Source organism: Salarias fasciatus, chromosome 11 (genome assembly GCF_902148845.1).
Source record: "Salarias fasciatus chromosome 11, fSalaFa1.1, whole genome shotgun sequence".
NCBI lineage: Eukaryota > Metazoa > Chordata > Actinopteri > Blenniiformes > Blenniidae > Salarias > Salarias fasciatus.
The window spans coordinates 27494438-27508443 of NC_043755.1; the positions used below are offsets into that span (position 1 = coordinate 27494438).

The following is a 14006-nucleotide window of genomic DNA, read 5'->3' on the forward strand; positions in this document are numbered from 1 at the left end:
CAGGCTGCAGCAGAGCTGTGGCGGCTCGGGGAGTTCACCCTGACCACGCTGGCCGTCACCTCCGAGGTCGTCAGTGGTCAGGACCCGCCGGCTGCTGGGGCTCGCTCCCGCGGCGCCCTGCTCCTCTTTACCGGAGCCGTTCTGTCTCCATCTGCATCGTTGGTGCTTTGAAATGTTCTTTTCTTTCCTTCTTGAAATGTTGCTTTCTTCCTCGATGACCTCTCTGTTTGACTGTACTGTTTCTGCTGTCTGAACTGTCGTGTTGGAGTTTGCACAGAATCCCCTCTCTCTCACTCAGGGCTCCCCAATCAGGAACACTTCAGTCTCAGAAGGCCCCTCCCATGTCAACAGTGATTGGGTAAAAAGACCCGCCCATTCCACCCTCTTCTTAACGTATCTCCACACCTGTAGAGACTAGCTAGCTCCTGCGATTGGCTTCCTGCTGCTTCCTGCTTCTTCACTCACTGCCTCTCTGTTGACCTGGTGTCTGGACCTGATAACCGGTTCTGCCTCAGGCCTGGGAATCCCTGAAAGGCTGTTAGAAAACGTCTGACTTACTTTTCCAATAACACCTCCTTTGCCATATTAATGGTTTCAGTTCTGTGGCACTGCATTAAAATGTGTGTATTGTAGGTTTGTTCGGGGACCTTGACTAACTGATGGAGCTCCAGATCTGAAATGCTCAACCTGGCTGTTGTACTGAGCACACTAATGCCACTGAGCCGTTTCTGGTTGTTTCAGAATTTGGGAATGAAGTGCTGAAGTGTGTGAAACTGGGTACGAAGTTAATGTTGTTCACACAAACATGAGCAGATCTGCTGGCGTCTGACGGATGTGCTAAATACGTAACAACGAGCATGAAGAGTGTCTGTCTTCATGAACATGGAGTACTGGGCCTGTTGTGGCTCACACAAGTTACTGGGATCAGTTCATAGACCACAGACGAGTCCACCAGCTCTGACAACATCCGTGTTGTTCTATTTGAAGGCGAGCTGTGAGTGAGATATCAATCAGCTTTTAATCAGCTTTTAATCAGCTTTTAATCAGCTTCTAATCAGGCGTACAACGGCTGAGGATCAGCTTTCAGTCACCTGTGAATCTCTGAATGTGCTTTCAGTCAGCTTCACATCCGCAGTCAGTTACCTGTACGGCTGTTGGGAATCAGCTGTTACTCAGCTGTCAATCACCAATTCTCTACTGAAATTCTTGCATGACCTTTGAACCTTCAGAAGCACTTTAGGTCATGTGACCCATGCTTTACTTACTTGATGTAACTGTGATGTTGAAGCAGCTGGACTGTCAGTATGAAGCCAGCAGTTCTTACCTGGGAGGCGGCGATACTCTTCTCATCATCGTCATGGAGAGTGTCTCCAAATCAAACCAGGAAAGGTTGGGCCGATGTGAGCAGGATGGAGCCTCTCCTCTGCAGAGTCAGACGAAGCCGCTGGACTTGTTCTGATGCAGGATTCCAGCCTCTTTAACCGTGCGGGAGTTTTCCTTCTGGACCTGTTGATGACCTCTGAACTTCAGACCGACAGGTTCCTCTGCTCCGCTGCAGAGCCGTCCTGCCACTCTGTGATACCTGAATGTTTTCTCCGTGAGGGTTTGAAGGGTCCGGGTCCTGTCCAGCATTGAACCGCGTCCTGCAGCGAGCTGGACGTGCAGACTGCAGGACAGACCAGCTCCGCTGTGGAACGTTGACGTCAACTCGAGCAGGCTCCGATGTTGGAGGTTCGGTTTGTGTTTTCACTCGTATCTGTAAGTCGCAGAGTGAACCGCGACAATGACTTCTGGCCGCTGTGATGGTTTCCAGTCCGGACTCATGGCTAGTAGTCTCAGCACTGCCTGAGAACCTGAAGGTCACGGTTTCACCAGGTACCTTCAGCCCTGTGTATAGCGGGATGGCTGAAGAGTCTGAATTCACGTCATTTCTTCAGAATGACTGCTCGCCCTTCAGCGGTTTCGGGCTCGTCTTTGCTCCTGAGAGCGCCTCTGCTTGACCCCGTCAGACCACCGACCCTCTGACCGGCACTCCAGCTGGTCCTGATGAGGACCAGCATCCTGTTTCCCATCTCCAGTGGTTTGACACATGGACATGGAGCTTTGATTAGCTAATTATTAATATCATAGGTGTACGATAGGGAGTAAGATAAGGTTCATGAGACTCAGGGTATCAGATTGCTGTTTTACTTGTCCCAGCTTTTGTGAAAGTTGAATTCTATGCACTGAGCCTGGGTGGTTTTCAGTGCTCATCACAGGAAAACTCAGATGGTGCAAAAGTTGCACACGAAAAGTGAAATCTGTAGTGAGATTGCCTCCTGGGTGGGCTGCCGTTCTGGCTGGCCTGGTGCTTCTCCGGTTTAAGGTTTAAGGGTCACTCTGTTTTCCTGAGCAGTTCATGCTCGCCTCAGGGACATGGGAGGGATCCTCCAGGGTTTGGGTCAAAATGGTCCGAAGTCCTTCCAGACTGGATCATTCCAGCTGATGATCAGACGTGGGGGGCCAGCTGCAGGCTTCGCTGTGACGTCCATCAGGTTTTACAAGCCTTCTTTTTAAACCGGAGTCTCCTGTTTGTTCCCTTCAGTCTAAAAACATGCCAGAGCTTGGTGATCAGAGGAGTGAATGAACTGTTTGTTGTGTCTGCTGCGTTCCATTAACCGTGCTAATGAAGAAGAAGGTTTTATCAGTTTGTGCTTTAACATCAGTTTGATATTTGGAGCTCATCCATTCCTCTGCTGAGGTGAAGAATGGCAATGCCAGTGTTTGGCCGACGGACTGCCGGGGGTCTGTGGATGTAATGAGATGAGCCGGCCTCTCCGTGTGGTGACGGAGCTCACTGCAGCTCCTCCAGGTCTCCACCCGTCCCCGCCTCTCAGTGGCGGACCGTGCATTTCACATTAAGGCCTTCAGAACAGATCCACCTGAACCAATCCACCTCTCAATAACTATTTTGTCTACAAAAAAAAAATCTTATTATGCAGATATGCACATAAAGAGTTGTTGCACAGCAGATAGATACTTGTGCAGCCAGAATAAATGCCTTTGCTGAAGAGCACAATTCTCCTACTACATCTGTGCACATACAATGAGCATCAACAACTTAATAAAACAGCAATATTATTTAGGAAAAGAGGAACATTTTACTCACCAAAATCCCGATTATTTGTAAACAAAATCCATCCTCCTTTCCTTCCTCAAAAAGAGTTCAACTGCTCTGTCATATAGATTATCCAGCGTTTCAGTTCCATAAAGCCAGGGCTGAAAGTCCAGCTGCCCTGTGGGATTTCTGGCCTAAGTTTTATTTCTCTTCAGGTCTTCTGCTTCTTCTTCTTTGGAATAATTGAGGTAGGCGACCAACAACTTAGGTGCATAGCGCCCCCTACTGTATCTCTTGGTGAATGTAAATCAGAGGGCCTGGATCTGCTGTTGTTAGAAGCTAGAAGGCGCTGAGTCGCCAACTCGAAATCTGATTGGTTGAAGCAACTGTCTGATTGATTGAAGCAGCTGTCTGATTGGTTGAAGCAACTGTCTGATTGGTTGAAGCAGCTGTCTGTATGACGCTTCACTTTACTTCACTGCGCCATCAGGAACGGACAGCGAAGGCCTCGGGCAGATTTCTTTGACCCTAGCAACAGATGATGCCTGAAATCTGATTGGTTAAATGATTTAATATGAAAAAAACATGTCTGGAAGCAGCGCAACCACGGGAAAACTATGAAAGGAACTGGAGCATACCGTTTGGAATCATTTATTAATTATTTATGGACAAAATATAATTTACATCAGTCTGTAATTCAGATAATTTCTAGGCCAGCAGAGAAGGCTTTGCAGGCCCTGACGGCCCACCTCTGCCGCCTCTTCCTGACCCCTCAGCAACTCCACCCAGACGCCGCTGCAGCATAATGTTTCTTCAGGATCAAGTGCAAAACACGGTTAATGAAGCTAATTAATTTGTGCTGAATCTAATTAAGTGTGCAGCTCGCAGGTCGGCTCTCGCGTTGGAGACAGGCCTCCCCTCCAAAAACACCAGCAGGATAATTCTCAGAGAAAATTAAAGCCGACAGCAGAGGCAGGATTGAAAGCAGCGCTGCAGCTTGTTTGCTCCCTAACAAGAGTCTAACTGCTCTCAGTCATCACGCTGTGTATTTACAGGTTGTTGCACCGCGTTAATTAAACATTAACTCTTTTAACTACAAGGGCTTGATTGGTTTCTAAAGTGTGTGGAAGGCTTACATTGGACTGTTTACCTCCTTCCTGACTGCACAAAGTGTGGCTCGGGCCTCGTCTGGGGCCGCCTGAAGGCCTTCAGTGGCCGTCCGGGGGAAGAGAAAACGTGACGGAGGGACAGGAGTGAAGCTTCAGTCCAGGAAGGCTTGGTTTCCACTGAGACTGGAGTCCAGCTGGTCCGGACAGAGCCTTCGGTCCTCACCGTCTGCAGACCCGCCAGAGACGTCTGGCTGTGCCTTCAGCCGCTGGCAGCTCATTTCATTCCCTCATTCCAGTGTTTGATACCCAGCAGCACTCCTGGAAGAAACAGTCATTCCAGGAAAATGAAGAGGCAATAAGTCTGTAGTCACGTCTTTCCCACGAACAGAGGAGCATCTTCAACGTCCCTCTTCTCTCTTTCTGCTCCATTCTGGTTTGTTGGACAAACGGTTTATGTCGAACTTTCTTTGCAGCACAGATCAATGTGTTGTTTGTCCATGCTGGACATTTATGTCTGGCCCCAGCGCTGCACCACCTCTAAACTCTAAATCCAGGGAAATGGAGTATTTCAAAAAGCGTTGATTGCTTTTTAATATCACTGCCTGCAGCGTACATTTAGCGGCTATATTGCCCTTTTACTTGAAATTGAATTTCTTCCATTATGTGATTTTTAATCTGGGCGTCCAGAGGCTACAAAAATCGATTCCCTCACCTCCTCAGCTCTAATTGTTGTTTAGCAGGAGGCCATATGGTAACAGATTAGTTTGTTATTACTTGTCGATATCTGCAGCGTTGTAGTCAATCTGCGTCCAGCAGCAGAGGCGTGGAGACAGAAAGAGTTGGAGATGGAGCCTGGCGCTTTCGGGGTGTGGGGCTGGAGAGACGGCTGCTTTCACAGCTGAACTGATCTGAGGAACACATGCACTGAGAGGTTGTTCCATAGTCGTAGTTAACCGAACCCTCTCCAAAATACTCTCCTGTTTTTAACCACACCACTCACACCAAGCAGAGCCTGGCGTGGTTTGGTGCTGGTCTGCTGGTTCCAGTCTGGGTCCTCATTGACCAGAACCACGTCACTGCATAACCATCAGACATCAGAGTACACTGCTTCCATCGGTCAGAATCCTCAGCAGCCTCAATTGTGTCAACGAATCTTTCATAGTATGTTTGATTGTATGTTAATTCTTATTTCCATCCCTGTCCAGAGCCTCAGTATTTAAACTCTGTTCTTCACTGTGACTGTTGTTATTTCTGTCACTCAGAGCCAGGGAATTAACAAAAGTCAAAGTGAAGAAACCGTGATGAAGCTGTGCGGCACCCAGTGTCCACAGTAGGAACAGCAGCCACTTTTCCATTTGTTTATGTCTTTTTTGTGACACTTTTCAAGGCCAGTCCTTTAACATGCTGGATTTGACCCGAGAGCCACATGTTGAAACCCCTGCAGACGGCAGGTTACACTGAAATGTAGCTTTTCCTCAACAGACGTGTGTGTTTTCGCCGCGGACGAGAGAGGGTCAGTATTGGAATGTGAGCATTGTGCATGTCAGTCCGTGGAGCAGAGGTGGCTCGGCCCCTCAGAAACACTGAGTGTGTATTCACTCAGCTGATCACTCAGAGGTGATTGTCAGCGCTCACTGTGCAGCGCATAGCAGCCAAGATTTACCCATGATCTGTGGGATTCCGTCAGATTCTGCATCAGACACACCAGATCAGTCCAAACTGACACCAGTGCTCCACTTCACTGTGACTGCAGTGGAGTGTGTGTCGTCCCAGGCTCTGAGTTGATTGCTTGTGATAAGCCTGCAGCTCTGTCACTTACCATTGCCTGTGCAGAGAATGTGAAATGAAGGGGATTTCTGCTCCCAGGACCTCCGGCTGTGTGTCTGCTGCGCTGTTTCTTTACAGAAGGGCTGGCTGAGGGAACACAGGGAGTTTACTAATGGCTTAATTGCTTGTTGTACATTAATAGCAGCAATAAAGGGAATGCAGTGATGTTATGTAACAAATCACAGCAGGGAGGATTTCTTCTTCTGTGTGTTCCGACGTTGATGGCTGAGAGAGCCCATTACCTGCTCACATACATTTTGTGGAGGTGTGGGAGTGGGCCTTCAGATGTGTGAGAGTGTAAGTCGTTGCGTTGGAGCTCAGTGTTGCTTGTCATGAGCAGTCGGTACGTGCATGGAGGAAGACAGTGAGGACTGTGTGGAACGAGGCAGGGCGATTCACTGAGACCCCCCGGCCAGGTGTCCCAGCAGGGCTCTGTACAGCCCCCCCACCCCCACCCCCCCAACCCCCCACTCTGAGTAACACACAGGCAAACACACACACACACACACACACACCAAAGCAGGAGACTGTAGCCCTGAGAGAGAGACTGTGCAAGACACTGTGATTCACTGTGTGTGTGCGTGAGTGCTTGCGTGTGTGCGTGTGTGTGCGTGTGTGTGCGTGTGTGTGTGTGTGTGTGTGTGTGTGTGTGTGCGCGCACTCGTGTGCCCTGTGTGTGTGTGAGTCAGTGTGCAGGTGCATCTGTTCTGTTTGTGTATGTTACAGCGTGTTGATTTGACTTTGCAGTCAGATGACAGTGCCACTGTACAATATGACGCTCAAATGTGCCAAGTGCGGAGTTATCTCTTCGGCTGACGTTTCCACCACAGCTACCAGTAACGCCATGTTAGTCCCGCTAATTATTTTCCTTAACTCTTCTGACTGCTGTTTTCTCCTTTGCTCTGCTCCTTTTCCTCCCTCACATGATTGGTTCTGTCCTTCTTCCCGCCTCTCATGTTTTCCTCCCTGGTGTCCTTGCAGGGAGAGTCTGTCTCAGTCTAAGAAGCTCTCAGAGCTTGTGCGATGCTCCTGTATTAACGATGTGTGTGTAGATAACTGAATACTCATGTGCTTGATGAGTGAATGGGTGTGAGCGAGTGTCCAAGCTGATGGAGGCTCCGGTTCTCGATCAGAGGACGACATGACACAGTTATTCCTTCCTGTGTTTTCATCCATGGCTTTCTGTGACGTTTGAATAGATCGCTCACTTTTTGAATAGTACTTCAGGCTGGGCCGATGTTTTTCTAGATATGATAGCTCCGATAAAACTACTGATGAAAACGGTTGTTTAGCTGTCTGATTTAAGCAAGTGTTGCTCTCAGTTACAATCCACAATTACATCTGATAATACCAAGCTGTCTGATACCCAGAGAGTAAGTAGTGCATCTCTTAATGGCGCCTGTATGTCACACACTGAAAGGATCCGACAGATCCACACAGAGAAACATGGTTCTCAGCCATGAATCACTGCGGCAAATGCAGCCTGGTGAACTGTCAGGGTGACCCCGCCCTCACCCATATGAGGGCCCCCGTGACCCTGAACAGGAACACCGGGCTGGAATAAGGGTGGATGGGTAGATGGGCGGAGCTTCCTCTTCCTGAGTGAAGCTTGAGGTAGATTTCAGAGGGCTGTAAAGCTGCCGTCAGGCTGGTCCCGTGGCTCGGAGTCCTCTACATCCACGGCCTCATGGCCCGGATCTGAACCGCTGTGGACTGGACTCAAACCGAGGTCCAGGATGCCAGTCCAGTGGAGACCTCAGTCCACTCCACAAAGACAGAAGACCTGCTGGTGGACAGTGCTCGGAGCATTAAAGGTTGTCCCTGCCGTCTACCCCAGTGTACACTCACTGGCCCTCCAGCTAGCAGCAGTCAGCTGCTGCGGATTTATCAGAGCATCCAGAAAGTTCCAGCACATCCTGAAAGAGCTCAGTTTGAGTCCCGTTCTGTCCTGTGAGCGTCAGGCTTCGTGCTGCTGGAGGTTTTCATCAGAAGACGTCAGTCTGCATCCAGAGCTGGCTTCCTGCAGACTCTGGTTGTTCTCAGTGGTTTTTTTCAGCCACTGTTGATTCCTGGATGTTTCGGTTGTTTCAGTCTCAGTCTGGTGGTTGGTTGAGTAGATAGTAGCAGTGTGGAAGTTTCCCACAGGTGTATCGTATGCTGTGGAGCGTGACTGGATGCTACCTCCTTCTGATTGATGTCTCTCTGAATAATACAGTTTACGTAAACACAGAAGCATATCCTGTCGTTATATCTTCTGTAGAGGGACGACAGTTTGTCAATAGCGTCACACACAGAGCTCTGCTGCCACGACTGAAGTTTAGCTACACACAGTCTTGCTTTTTATCACACAATCTCTTTTGACTTGGTGAAATTGTGGCATTGTCATTGAGAACAATGTTTTGAGATGAAGCGGTTGTCTGTGAAAAAGTGATTATGAAAAACAAGGTCTGGACTAAACTAGACTGGTAACCTCAGCTGTGTTTACACAGAGGCTCAAAGTGTGAAGAAAAGCCAGTTCAGATCGTCCTGTAAACAGGTCCTGATCTGGTCCGTTCGGAGCCAGAGGACTGGTTCTGTCCATCCTCCTACTGAACAGGGTCCATGTCCAGTCTGGGTCTGACCCGGGTCTGTCAGAGCTGGACTGGAGGACTGAGGAGGATCTGCTGTCTTTACCTAGGATGTGAGGCCCTGTGATCATGCCAAGTTTTATGGGATTGATGGACTGATCTAAAACGGTCGGTTCACTTTATTAGGCCAGACAATGTGAAGAGAGAGAAGTGATTGAGACTGAACGAGTCAGCTCGTCCTGGGCTTCAGCTGACGGGCCGTCCTGAGCTGGACGGAGACAGACAAGCTCTCCTCTGCACTGTGGCTTCTCAGTTCTTTCCATAACTCAGAGCGCAGGCTGGGCCCACCATGCCTCGCAGAGAGAGTCATTAAGTGCAGAAGATGCTTTAGTTTAAAAACTGGTTGAAACAGATCAGAAACAGTTCAGTTTTATTAGATCTCACACACAGGACAGATACTTTTATTTATTAATAAAGTTAACGTAGACATTGACCTTCCCATCTCTCTCTCTCTCTCTCTCTCTCTCTCTCTCTCTCTCTCTCTCCTCTTTGCGTTAGCGTTCTGTCTCCGCCTCCCTCCCTCCCTCCCTCTCTCCTTCCCTCCGTCCCTTTCTGTCCTGTGGCGCTCGCTCCTCTCTGGTTTGAACCATCTGAAGCATACATGCATGTAATATATGTGAAATACTAACATATATCTCTGCAGATAATGGATGTATGTATGTTTGTGATAGTAACATGACGATTCGTGGTGATGTGCTGTTTCCTGTGCATGGTTGAAGAGTGAGGCCTGCTAACACTGTCCTGGCAGGGTAGACAGATACAGAAAGACGACAGGACGTGCTGTCAGATTACTGTTTTAGACAAGAGAAGATAAATCCAGTTTATTCTCTTCATTTGCATAGAAAATAAACATTGAAAGCCTAAAATGTTTTCATGTTAAACCCCTGATAAGCATAGCTCCTGAAAGCGAAGTGTTTTCTGAGACTGGTCCTGACTGCAGTTCATCTCCCCGCCTGCAGGGCGTCACTGTGGAGCTCCTGTGTGGTTCTGCCACTCCTCGCCCTCACATGGATGTCGGCTGTGCTCGCCATCACCGACCGGCGATCTGCGCTCTTCCAGATCCTTTTTGCAGTGTTCGATTCCCTGGAAGGCTTTGTGATTGTCATGGTGCACTGCATCCTGCGTAGAGAGGTGAACGCTCGCTCCACACCCACTGCACACCTGAAGACACCTGAACGCACCTCGGTGTGCCCAAACACATCTTTATACACCTGAACGCACCTCAGTATACATTAACGCATCTAAACTCACGTGAACACACCTCAGTGTGCACAAACACATCTGAAGACACCTGAACGCACCTCAGTGTACATGAGCGCATCTTTGTACACCTGAACGCACCATGAAGCTGCTGGTAAGGATGCCGGGGGAAGGATAAATATGTTTGTGCTTCATCATACTCCTTTGGACCATGTTGATGCAGATGTATTGATGTCAGAGACTTTCTAATTGGCCTTTTGTCCTTTGACCTTTGCTGTGAAAGCCCCCCTGGGTGTCAGAGTGTTCATGGTGCTGAGCGGTGTTGGTCTGGTCCTGGTGGTCTGCTGCAGGTCCAGGAGGCAGTGAAGTGCCGCGTGGTGGACCGGCAGGAAGACGCCAATGGAGATTCGGGGGGGTCCTTCCAGAACGGCCACGCCCAGCTCATGGTATGAAGACACTGCTTCACCTCCAGGATGTATAATTCAGTGTTGGCTTGATGTGCGGCCCTGATATAATATTTATTGTTGTGTGTCCTCAGACTGACTTTGAGAAGGACGTGGACATGGCGTGCAGATCAGGTAATCTCCGGGCTGGGTGTGTTTGATTTGTGTGTGCTCTTGCTGTGACTTTGGGACAGATGTCTCCTCGTGCCTCCTCTTTGTGTTTCGACTGCTTGAAATTCCTCGGCGTTGTAGGAACAGATGTGAGGTATGTCCCCCCTCCTTCCTGCACCTGTGCCGCCCGATCACCATCGCCGCCGCTCCGGCTCGGCTTTGACAGGCGATGCAGCACGTTACTGCTGCAGAGCGCAGTTCGGTGCAGGCTGATGGGACGGCGGCGGGCGTGTGCTTAGCACTTAAATGCAGATAAATAGGGCTGTCGAAGCTTCTCCTGCGCCGCCGCTGCATAATTAAGTCCCTCCGACAGCGTCGCTTCAGATATTGGCTCTGCTCGAATCCTCCAGGAGTGAAAAACTGATTATCTCTGGGACAGGAAATCAAAAAAAGCATCTGGAGCAGAACAACCACTGAGACAAAGACAAGAAAACAGAGGGACTCAGATGGTAGCTCCTTCCTCGGCTGCTTCTTGTCGAGCAGAAGGTGGCACCGTGGAGCGGGATCGCCGGAGACTGACTGTTTTCCGACGTTGTCATGGGGACAGGTGTGATTGTGAAGTGACATCCTCAGGAAGTGTGTGAAAGCTGAGATCATTGTCACTGTTTTATCGATCATCTGCTTGTTTTTGGGGACCAGACCGGCAGTTGAAGCGTTCCGTCTGTTTCTTCCAGGAACCACGAAGCGCTCGTCGCTGCAGGGGGAGGAGAAGGCGTCGGCTGGCTCTGCTACTCTTCAGAAGGGATCAAACTTCAACACCATGCCAGCCAGCATGGCTAAGGTCCACCTCCAGAACGTGGCCGACTACACCAGCCACACGCTCACGCTGCGCCGGGAGAAAGGCGCCGCCAAGGGCATCAGCACCGAGCTGCCCGGCGCCAAATCCATCTACATCTGCGACGGGGAGCTCTTCAAGCAGCTGGACGGAGAGATGCCTCGTGGGAACGGCGAGGGAAGCAGCTCCGAGGCGGCTGGCAAGGCGACCAGGTACGCCACCCTGCCAAGCACCACACACCCCGAGAAGAGAGCACATGTCCATGTTTAACACTGGCTTCCAGCAGCTGAGAGCTAGACCAGGCTCATTCACCTGGACCGGGCCTGGACCTGGACTGGGCCTGGACCTGGACCAGGCCTGACCCAGGCCTGACCCAGGCCTGGGTCAGGCCTGGAGAGCCTGCCTGCTGACCGGGTCAGTGTGTCCTGTCCTGACAGAGACTCGCCGGCACACAGCCTGCAGCCGGTGCCCAGAGACTCCCAGGCGGGCGGCACCGTGTGTGATGGCGGGGAGCCCGGCAGCTCGGCGGCGATGTCCAAAGGCGAGACCGTGTCCACGCTGTCCATGAGTTCACTGGAGGTGAGAGCGCTGCTGATCCGGAACCACGTCAGCCTCATTCCTCACACATTCCATAAAGTCACAGATCCGGACTCATTCCTCTACCGGTTCCTCGATTGGCTCGCTGTAAACAGTCTCTGTAATCGGCCATCTTCTACCAAGTGTTTCAATATTTGCTTTTCTCTGAACGATTTTACTCCAGTGTGATTGACAGAACATCAGTCCCATCAGAGCAGCAACGGTGATAGCAGAGATCAGCCACCTCCCCTCCTGTTCACCCTGACCCCGGGCCTGACCCCTAACCCTTTCATCCAGCAGCTGTGAGAACTAGTGCATGAAGATCCATGCAGCTGATGTTTCCTATTCACTTCACCGTCGGTCAGCAGTTAACCAGTCTTCTCTTCACGTACTCGCTGCTCTTCACCTGTGATTCCCACCTCTAGAGGGCGCTACAGAGTCAGACTGTCTGCAGTACTGGAGGAAGGAGCTGCTAGCTGTGACAAGTGCTCCACCCACATGAAGCACCACCTTAACCTCCTCCACCCGATGCCGAGCCTCAGGCTGTCTGTGGAGAATTGATTCCTGATCAGCTGCAGTGAGGGATGTAGTGAGGTAGTGAGGGATGTAGTGAGTGAGGCAGTGAGGGATGTAGTGATGATGCAATGAGGGAGGTAGTGAGGCAGTGAGGGATGCAGTGAGGGATGTAGTGAGGGATGCAGTGAGGGATGTAGTGAGGTAGTGAGGGATGTAGTGATGATGCAGTGAGGGATGTCGTGATGATGCAATGAGGGAAGTAGTGAGGTAGTGAGAGATGTAGTGAGTGAGGCAGTGAGGGATGTAATGAGGTAGTAAGGGATCTAGTGAGGGATGTAGTGATGAGGCAGTGAGGGAGGTAGTGAGGCAGTGAGGGAGGTAGTGAGGCAGTGAGGGATGCAGTGATGTGCTGCAGACAGACAGTTTACAGTTTAAAATCAATGTAAATATGTGACAAACTAATCACTGTATGAATAGAAAGCTCCACCGCCATGCAAACAGCAGTGTAGTTTAGGTCGCTGTGTAGGTTATTATCTATAATGATATATATCTATTATATATATTATATATTTATTATATATCTAGTGTGATTTGGTGCGATGGCCGTCCACCTGCCATTCGTCTGACTACAGTCTTGGGGGGGAAAGCAGCGATGGGCGTAGTGATGTGATGGGCTTAGTGATGGGCTTAGTGATGGGTGCAGTGGTGGGTGCAGTGATGGGTGCAGTGGTGGGTGCAGTGATGGGTGCAGCGGTGGGCGTAGTGATGGGTGCAGCGGTGGGCGTAGTGATGGGCGTAGCGGCGCTCTGGCGGTGGCCTCAGGGGATTTCAGGGTGGAGGTGTGGCAGTGTTTCAGCTTTACAAGGTCAGGCAAAGAAAATGTAAAGAAAATAGTCGACAGGTCCAAAACAATCAGGAAACGTTGTAACCAGCCTTGGACTGACGAGATCCTTCGGAGTTTCTTTCCTGTGAGATTTGTTTTAAATGTATTGGATCTTTTCAAGAGCAACGCTAATTTAAGACTTTTGTTGCGGTTCTCTGAGTGATTGTCTTTGGTATGATGATCAGGAGTTCACCGGGTAGTGAAGGTTAGAGTGCACAGGCCTGTGTCACCGTGAGGCACAGCTAGCAGTCATTCACAACTAATCTGGACTTTACCAAGAATAAAATGATCAGGAGTATTTAAATTAACTCATGAAGGTCAGTTAGTTCTGTGCTTAGCGTACAACAGCGTCAGTTTTGACTGACTAAAGAAATGCTGAAGTTATCCTGTGATGAAGTCTTTCAGTGACTGTCGGGCGGACCTGGAGGTGACAGGGTGAAGAAATGTCTGCTTTTGTTAAAGAGCAGCTGGCAGGGTGGTGGCGACACTGTTGCTGCTCTGATGGGTTCGTTCTTCCAGAAAAACTAATAATTCTGAGATAACAACAGTTTATTTGACTGAGTCTGGCTTTAAAAGGTACAGCAGTGCGATGCTCATCGTCTGTGCTCATCATGTCTCCTCTCTCACTGCAGCAGCATCAGACTCACTGTGCAGTAGCTTCACTGTTTCTTTCTTTACCATGAATGCTTCCATCCATGTGACGGCTCTGCTGCCCTCTGCGGACCGAGGCAGATCACGCTGGAGCTCGGCTTTCTGCACTCATTTCAGCTGCAGGCCGGTGT

General features: G+C 49.9%; 1 protein-coding gene across 1 annotated transcript in view; it reads left to right on the forward strand.

Annotated features, from left to right (window-relative positions):
• The window catches only part of LOC115397246 (adhesion G protein-coupled receptor B1-like), a 114255-nt gene that overhangs the window by 96097 nt on the left and 4152 nt on the right, over positions 1-14006 (forward strand). The window contains exons 24-28 of the mRNA XM_030103476.1: positions 9620-9791; positions 10211-10306; positions 10399-10438; positions 11149-11461; positions 11687-11828. Of these exons, the coding sequence (XP_029959336.1) occupies positions 9620-9791; positions 10211-10306; positions 10399-10438; positions 11149-11461; positions 11687-11828 (763 nt within the window). The remainder of the gene's footprint in view (positions 1-9619; positions 9792-10210; positions 10307-10398; positions 10439-11148; positions 11462-11686; positions 11829-14006) is intronic.